General features: G+C 36.4%; 1 protein-coding gene across 1 annotated transcript in view; it reads right to left on the reverse strand.

Annotated features, from left to right (window-relative positions):
- slc24a2a (solute carrier family 24 member 2a) overlaps positions 1 to 8411 on the reverse strand; it is a 92842-nt gene extending 84431 nt beyond the window's left edge. Inside the window, exons 1-2 of the mRNA XM_088914801.1 lie at positions 8213 to 8411; positions 4205 to 5299 (exon numbers count right to left, since the gene is read on the reverse strand). Of these exons, the coding sequence (XP_088770927.1) occupies positions 4205 to 5131 (927 nt within the window). The 5' untranslated portion in view covers positions 5132 to 5299; positions 8213 to 8411. The remainder of the gene's footprint in view (positions 1 to 4204; positions 5300 to 8212) is intronic.
- Between the last annotated feature and the right edge of the window lie 1143 nt (positions 8412 to 9554).

The following is a 9554-nucleotide window of genomic DNA, read 5'->3' on the forward strand; positions in this document are numbered from 1 at the left end:
GGTCCTGGAGGAACATTGTATCATTTGAAGCTTGCTCTAGCTAAGTTCTTAATAGCTGGTATGGTATCAATTAGCATTTTGTTAATTCTGAGTTTCCCTTTTTCAGCTGTGCTGCCTGAAGTGTAATAAATTGGATCTCCACAGAAGGACAAAAAGCTGACATCTTAAATAATCACCAATTAAGAAATATTTAGTCAGAAATAAGGGTAAACAAGTTGAGGGGAGTCTTCTTAAAGTTCTGAAGTTGTTGGAAACAGCACCCTTGATGTAGTGTATTTTTGCAACACAGGACTAAGTGCAGGAAAAAGTTAACCAAAAGTGTAAACAAGCAGGCAGATCAATTAAAGCTGTCAATTGGTTGTCAATGGAGATTTCAGAGCTCAGCTGGAACAAAACAAAAACACCAGACAGTGGTCCCCCAGGATAGAACTGGGATCCAATACAGCAGTAACCAATCCATAACACCAATCAAATCTAATTGACTTTTTCTCTCTACACATCCATAAAACTAAAAGACCGCTTTTTGGACTGAAAAATGGAGATCCATCTGCTTAAAATAAAATGGGTAAAATTACAAGGGAAGGTCACCAAAGAACTGTGTTTCTGCATGAAGTGGGAAGAACACTCAATGCAGAGAAGCACGGTACAATGCAAGTTGTCTGACTTTGCACAGAAGGATCTATGTTATGTGAAACAAAAAACAAATGATATACTCTGCTTTCACTTACAATGCACTTGTGTTATCATTGCAAAGAATCCCAGAAAAGCTAGCAAAGGCTACAAACAAAGTACAGAAGAACATGTATTTATAGAGTGATGGCAATAGTGATAATAGTAATGTAACCATGACGGTAATATTGAGTCCCTGTGATGCCATTACACAGACCACTCTGGTGCAAGTACAAATCCTTTATATTTGATCTTGAGAATAACAAGAGTTGATAACTCAAGCATATTGCAATAACAATACTAAGTACAATTTCTTGAGGTCCCAGAATAAATTTTTCATACTGTATATCATATCACATACATACAGTATGTATCATATACAGACACATACTTTGATTGGCCAATATGTTCCACTAGGTCTGATTATTTCATATAGGACTTTAGTGAAACTGACAGTATACTGTATACAGTACAAATAACCTACCACCATAATGTACTGCACTTGGTTTTCAATAATTATTTTAATATATATATATACTGTATACAGTAAAATATAGTGAAATAACTATGACTACACATTTGTACTGATTTAGTGACTTTAATAATAAAGCCTGTATTCTTAAAGTATATTCTAGATTGCTTTTAGGACAGATTGACTCCTCCTTATGTTGAAAAATAAGAGAAAACTTATCTTCTTATTTATTAAGATTCTTACGTTAATATATCGAAACACATATATGAGACTTAAAAACTAATTGTGTTTTTTTCTAACAAGAAAAAAACTTGTAAATTCCCCATAGAGATACTACAATATAAATAGTCTATCACTATAACCCTGTATAATTTGAACTACACTTGCAAGCAATCCAAGTCTTCTTACTCTTCAATACATCTTCAAACCAAGTCTTCTTACTCTTCAATAATTACTGTATATGATAACATATGATAAAACGTTATCAGTCAGTATAACACATTTAGAGTTTGGGAGAAATCCAATGTTTTAATACTTTATTTCATTTTTAATATTTATGCATTTTAAACATGTACTTTCCCTTTTGAAGGAAATTACATTTGCTTACAAAAATCAATTGATCCTTGTCAAACATATTTTCTATATCTATATCTTTCTATGGTTAAATGTTACATTTTAGGATTATTTTATGCTTGGCAGCATTTGCTTGTAAATGTTACAGATGGTCATATTTTACACTTTGTCACATTACTTCAGAAATACAGAACCAATTTGTGTTGTCACCTGTATTGACATCACTGTGTGGACAGTTTTGTGTCTGGACACTTGAAAGTTTTGAGGATTGTTAACAAGGTCTGAAATATACCTTCTGAAGCTGACCTTTTAATCAAAATTATACAGACATATAAGAAAGTAGACAAAAGACAAAAACAGTCATGGCCTAAGTTACACTCTGGAGCAAGAACTTCATTTGTAGGTTGCTGACATGTCATTCCCTCATATGGGACAGCCAATTCCCTCTGTATAATGAATTATCCATTTTATTGCTGTCCTTATTCGGTTTTCTTCACTTCCAGTGTTTTATTAAATGTATTTATTATAGCAATGTCTGCATTCCCATGCACACAGTGGCATACTGACAAATTGTTCTGATAAATTCAAGTTAAAATGGAAAATGGAATATTTTCTTTGTTTTTCTGACAAAGGGAATGATAGATGTCATTACTATGTTCAGGCTAGTAAAAAACAGCACTGAGGAAAACATTTCTTGCATTACTCGCAGATAAAGCAATACAAAATCCAACCTGCTCGGGAGTCTCATTAACGCATACAATTTATCCCAAATGCACTGTATAGGTGTCACATTTGTTGGGTTTGAAAATATATAATAAACTCAGTTCATGAAATATTATCATACAGTACATCTGGTAAGACTTTTCATTCGAATGGAACCCATTTCTCCACCCTCTCACATCTACTGGCTTAGAGAACTAATGAAGACTCATGATCTACAATAATAAATATACACACTAAATTGATGTATTTTTTAAACATAAGCAAGACCACCAGAATAAATGCCATAATCCACGTTCTCTGCATCTTGTTTCAATCACAAAATACAGCACTGTGCTCTATTAATACTGTGTTAATATAGCATATAGGATGTTTGACTTCCTCTGTTACTCTTTTCTTTTCTTTCTTATTCTTCCCCATCCTTCCTGTAAGCTCATTTTTGTACCTTTATTTCTTTACTATGGTATTTTTGTACTATAATATTGCTCATGTTTGGGCAATTAAAATGCCAAGGTACAGGCCAGTAAAACAAAATTAAGAAAAGTCTAGCTAATTTCGAACGCTTGCGAGTTGCGATCACATTTGATTTGATTCCTCAATGACAGTTCACACTCTTACTAAATGGAGGAATTTAAAAAAGACACGTTATGTGGGTGTAAAAGAAAAGGACTTATCATTGCCCAATATTTTTAGAAGATGGCTGAGACTTAGAAGATGCCTGAGCGCACACCTGGCAGATGATATTTATTGTGAACAAGTGAATAGTGTTACATAAACTGCAGGTTTAGCAAAAACTAACTACTGTATATAAGATGGGAAACACTGAGAAAAAAAGAAAATAACAATGAGAAAGGTGTTTATGTTGTTATTTTCATCTTCTAGGCAATAGAGTGGATCCAATAAACAGGCAAACAGAAGATGTTAAAAGAGTAGAAATGGATTCTAAGGGTTTTATATTACAATTGTACAACACACTAGTAAAATCTATCCAATTTAAAAGATATTGCTGCTCTGAAATTAGTCTAGGGAAGAGTGATCTGATACACTACCTTAAAGGAATTGCCTAGTCTTTTTTGTAACTTTACAGTACCACTTCCCAGACTGTATCTAATTACAGAATTGCTGTGACATTGTGAGTTGTGTCTTTTTTCTCATGTGTCTTCCTGATGTGCTCATCATCCAACTATGAACTAAATCCTGAGTATTGCCCAATGGAGATGCTCCTTCATGGGAATTATGATTTAAGTTTTTAAGTAGTTTGTTTTGGACTACAAGGTTTGTATTTAGGTAGTTTTTCCATACCACTTATTTAAGTAGTATGTGATCCACAAGAATCATTTTCACATTGATTGTAGTCTATGTTACATTAATACTAGTTAGTGCACAGCCAGTGACTCAGTGTTCTTAATTCTGCTTATTGCTTTCTGACCACCATCTGTTTTGGTTTTGGCAGAAGTCTTTAACCTGTAATAAGAGGAAAGCAAGTTTTGGATCGCTCGACAGGACCAGCTTGCAGGTTATCTTTGTCAGTGCTAAGAAGGGCAGCTTCTCACTGGCAACAGAAGCAGGAGAACATGTACAGTAACATCTTGGACAAGACAAAGGAATGTCTGACTTCTATCCAAATAAAACATATGCCAGAGCTGTCTTTAGAACACCAGAGTCACCTCTAATTTTCTTCAGCTATATTGAATCCCACTAGCACAATAGATTGGATTTGGATGGTAAATTGACAATAAACGTACACTGCAAAAGAGAAGGATAACCTACCTTTGCTTGGACATCAGCCACCTCCATAACTTTATTCCTGTTTATAATGTTTTTCACAACCCCTTCTACATTCGTGTTGTACTTCATAAAGACAACGTAGGTTGAGTAAGCTGCCAGGAGGAACATACTTTCCCAATAGTGGATGTAGTTATCCAAGAAGAACACAATCAGCATAATCAAGTCAATAATGTAGAAGGACACGTCTCTGAAGAGTGGCCACCAGGTGAGGTTCAAAATTTCTTTGGAGAATAATGCACACATCCCAATGACGAAAAGGATGTTAAACACTGCTGAGCCTACTATGGTTCCAATGCCTACATTGCTGTGAGAGATGAAAACTCCTATTATAGAAGTGAAGAGTTCTGGAGCTGATCCGCCCGCGGCCATGAACGTTGCACCTGCCACATCATCGGAGATGGCGAGTTTTTCGGTGATGACAGTCAGTGAGGGTACAAAGAACTCATCACATACGATGGCTAAGGCGATGAACATATACAGCATCCCAAACATGTGCAAGACAACAGCCCCCCTTTTCCTTTCTTCCAGGCTGAACAGGTCTACTGGGTAGTCTCCCTGGTGGACAGGTTCGGTTTTATTGTTCTCCACCGTCTGTGTCATGGCAACTGGCGGCCCACTGGAGACGTTCTGATCTTGCTGGTCCTCTGTTCCCAGCAGAGTTCTGTGGGGTCTAGCCCCTGACTGCCGGCTTTCCGTGGTGGAGAACAGCTCTGTGGTGTGACGCGTGGTCCATGTCAAGGCACTGAAGGAAAACGACGCCCCGCTTATTGCCAGAAGACTCAAGACCAGCCCCAGGATGCGCACAGGCCTTAGTTTTCTCCTGATGTGCCGATGCCTTTTACAGCCCAGGGGCCCCATGTCCATAAAAAACTCCTTCAGAACGTCAGAACCTGGAAGATTTAAACCCATTGCTGTATGAGGTGCTAGTTTAATGGTCAGATGGAGGGCTGGACATGTTACTTTATTGAGGGAGATGCATGATGTTGTTTTCTTTCGTTTACTTAATTTGTAAGTGGGTAAACGTGAACGTCTGCTGGACCAGGGCCTGGAGAACAAACGGCTTCCTCATAATAGTCTCTGAAAGAAAAATAAAAGACAAAAAGTGGTCTGATATAAAAGAACACTCTCTGCAGCACATGAAAAATGCAGAATAAACTCAAAACCTATTACTGTAGGTTAGGCTTGGTTAGGTTAGGGGCAGAGGACTGTGTTCTGAAAAGCAAACTTTTTCTTCCTGAAAGATTCCATCTTTATTGCTGTGCTTCAATGTTATACTTTATTTTGCAATGTACAGTAAGCCACATCAGTTTCTATCATTCCTTTAGAAATCATACACACTGCCTTCTAGTCAACTAAATAACTAGCATGCGTGTGTTTTCTACAGGAATGTCTAAAGCCGACCGACCAGTGTAAATTAACAAAAAATATTTCATATTAAGCAATTATAACATCATTGTAATTTCATATTTATTTATTCCATCCATTTTCTGACCAATTGAAGGTCACAGGGGAGATGGAACCTGTCCCAGCAAGCAGCGAGCACAAGGCAGGATACACCTGGGACAGGATATCACACAGCGCACACAGACACAGACACGCACATTCTCACACTAGGGCCAATTTTTTCCAGAAGACAATTAACCTACCAGTATGTCTTTGGACTGTGGGAGGAGACCAGAGCACCCAGCAGAAACCCACATGAACATGTGGGGAACATACAAACTCTATACAGATTAACCCAGGGCATTAGTAGAAATATTTTTAAGGATTTTATCCCAAACAATGAATTAATAGTATTTGTTGTACGTTATATTTAAACACCACTGAAATATGAATAGTTTTTTATATTATCAAGGGTGTGAAATTTTACAAGGTACAATTGCTTCTTGGCCATGAATCAGGTTTCTCTTTCCTTTCTTATTGCATATGTTGTTAACTATACACCACATTCTTCCCTTAATACAAATATGTTTGTTTTTTTTGCCAGAACGTATAATAAAACTTGTCACATTATTTCAGGAATGTGTGTGATAGCATGGGGATCAAATTGACAAAACATAGAAATGATCAATTCAAATTGAATGTAATTAATCTACTGAACGTTATTTTTTATTATTTTTCTAAATATATTCTACATTCTTAACTACTAATAATTACCGATTGCATAATATAATTAATTACATGTACGTACTGTATCGCTTTGAGAATAATTTGTCATTGATCGGTGCATACAGCGCTGACTAGTGGTATTCTAACGCAAATAAGGCCAAGAAACAAATGTAAACCTACTTTAAATCATATAAATTTGTTTTATATAAAAAGTTTTCTCAATAACAAAAAAGTACTTCGATGAAGATAACATAAAACTTTAAACCAGGACACAATGAAAATGTCTTTCAGTGTGGAAACTAAATATACCTTTTCCGACTAATCGATGGTTCTATTTGCTACCGAATGATTGTACAGTCTTAAGTTTAAATGTTATTTCATGTGTTTATAACAATGTGTTCATACTGTATGTTGTTGTAGGCCTAAATTCTCGTGCACGCCGTGTACTATAACTACAGTACAATAGTGCGGTACTACGAAATTTCTTAACCAGTCTCAAAATGATCAATGTAGGCTGCAGCATAACACACTTTGCTTAAATAAACACACAGTTCAATCCCTCACGAATTTAAAGTACAACGGCAATTAACATTTCTGAGTCACTCTGCACCAGGTCGGTATTCATTTCCACCTGATAGTACCTTTTCACCTATGTTTCTGCGTGTTGTTGAAAAGGGGCACTGATAATTAATAATTTATTAAATACCAGATGAAATAGAGTTGACATTTAAAGCACATCCTCTAGAAAACTGTGGGGCACTAACATATTTAGCTGGTTTCTTCCTGCCCTGAGAAATGTCCATGCATTTCTCCCAAGGAGTTTTATAGATTTGTAGTGCCAGTAAACCTTATAAAGTAAAACAAATCAGTTGTTATAAGAACAAGAAACGAAATATTTATTTCCTCTTGGATTCTAACTCTTCGAGATTATTACTGCTATGCTACTGTACATTTATTGCTTACGAAACGAAAAATTGGTGATAAAATCCGCGCTATAATAGCAAAACGGGTGTGTGCTGGCATAATGACAGTAATAATGCAAAATATTATTATGAACGAATGCGTTTTCGTTTCACAGTAAAGATAACCATTAGTATTAAATGTATTCCTGAAATTCTGAAGAGCATTTTGGTCAAAGGATTGAATTAAAATCTTTATATTTAAATATTTTTAATATTGTTGGTACAGTACCTGGCATATAATTTAAGTGACAACTTTAATTAATTTAAGCCGAATAGCTGTACTACCTTTAGTCTTTAATGGGATTTAAGAAGTCGTAAATAGATCATCAGCTCTACTTTCTTCTTCTTTTATGCAGATTAAGTTATCTTAACCTATTTTGCAAATAGTGAAGCATTGTTTAATTGGTAGTGGCAGCAAAACCTGTAATGTTCCTTGTACTTGCTCAACTGTTCGGCTTTATTCTTCCAGTAATCATTTCATTCAAATCAAAATTCGATTAAATTGCAAGTGATAACAGTCATTATCAATTCACAATTTTCGTTATGAATTTAATTATGTTTATTGTAAAAGAATGCATTTTATTTGTTTTATTCTGTAACTTTTCTCAAAAAGCGGAACCCGCATTCGCAATGCGCAAACAAGATACCGGTTAAGAACGTGATGTTCTAAGTAATAGAGTAAGATCTGTGCTCAATTGTGAACATGACACAACATGAATTAGGAAAACGCACGAAGCCTGTCCTACGATATATTGTTATAAGAAAGAGAGCGCTCCTTGGGTGTGTTCTAAATTGTTCTGAAGGTAAAATCAAACATCCCCTTTACAGAAACCCTTTACAAAAACAAAGATAATGACAGCGTTTACAAATACTCATCGCAGAATAGTTCCCCCCCCCCCCTTCCTGCTGCGTTACTTACCTTTACGGAGTAGGAGCGGTAGTACAGCAGTAGAATGAAATGAAGAATGCAGTCCTCTCTCGTGCCCTCTCGCTCTCATTGAGCAAAAGCGATGTTACTATCCTCCACAACCACAAAGGAGGAGCTCTCAGAGACTGAAAGCAAACTACATTCACTCCACCACTCAGAACCTCATCCCTCCCTGTCTCCCGCACAAAAATCCTGCCAGACAAAAATACTTCGATAATCTAGTAGAAAAATCCAAATGGCAGGTACAGTAGTGCTGGGTCTGACACGTGAAGTTTGCAGCTGTAGGCTATTTATATAGGTGGAGATACCACGCTTATCTACACCGGTTCTCTCTCTCTCTGTGTCTTTCTGCGATGAAACCGAGATAGGTCAGGAGCAGAATGGTGCTGAATAGACAGCAAAACGATAGATTTGGATGGACGGGAGTTACCGTGGTTACCGCAACGGCGTTTTTAATCGAAATTATGTTGCTGCTGATGTGGCAGTGGTTTGTGCAAATTCAAGCCTAGGTAATTTCGATATATAAATATATGAATTATTAAACGACAATATCCGTCCGTCGTAACCGCCGATCAACTGGAATACACTTAACTGGAAACGCAGGAAAACCGCTTGAATTTTGCTCTCTGGTTTGTGTTCGCAATACACGTCTTATTTTTAAAAGAAAATCCAATCAGGTATTAAGATACAATACGGAATCTTGGATAAGGCTCGGATTCCTACCAGAGTGTTGCTTTTTAACAAGAGAACATTTCTCATTAGAATGAGGCATACTGTACCTGTTGGTCGTGACTAGCATTATTTTGCTCTTTTCATTAGAATTTCATTAGTACTCTCTTTCAAATGCAGTCTTTACATTTTGTGTTGAGCTGGAAAATAACGGGCCACAATAGTACTATACTTAATCTTAAATGGTGTTATATTTTCCCTTATCTCTCTCTATTGGTAGCAGCATGTCTGTCCTGTCCACAGTAAAAGGGACCTTAGGATCTGCCATGTCGGATTTTGATACCAGTTACCTCCCTGAGGGAATATTCTCAGTCTGCTCCTTTTTGACTCTAAACAAGGTTCATGTTCAATTTTCATTCCCTTTTTTTACAAATGTTGTCTTGAATTTTTGGTCATTGCATTCCTACACTTTAGAAGCTTCTTCAAGTGACTTAAACAGATGGGATATTTTAGATTTAATGTCCTTAACTCTCTGAGGTACAATAAGTAAGAACATGTGCTCGTGGGAAATGTTTTAGGAAATGAGGTTTGCCGAAGGCTACCGAGAAAGAAAATGTTACGAGCCTCTTAACCTAATTATTAAAAGTAATAATTCTCATGTATA

This window comes from Atractosteus spatula, chromosome 1, assembly GCF_055471065.1.
Source record: "Atractosteus spatula isolate fAtrSpa1 chromosome 1, fAtrSpa1.hap1, whole genome shotgun sequence".
Lineage (NCBI taxonomy): Eukaryota > Metazoa > Chordata > Actinopteri > Semionotiformes > Lepisosteidae > Atractosteus > Atractosteus spatula.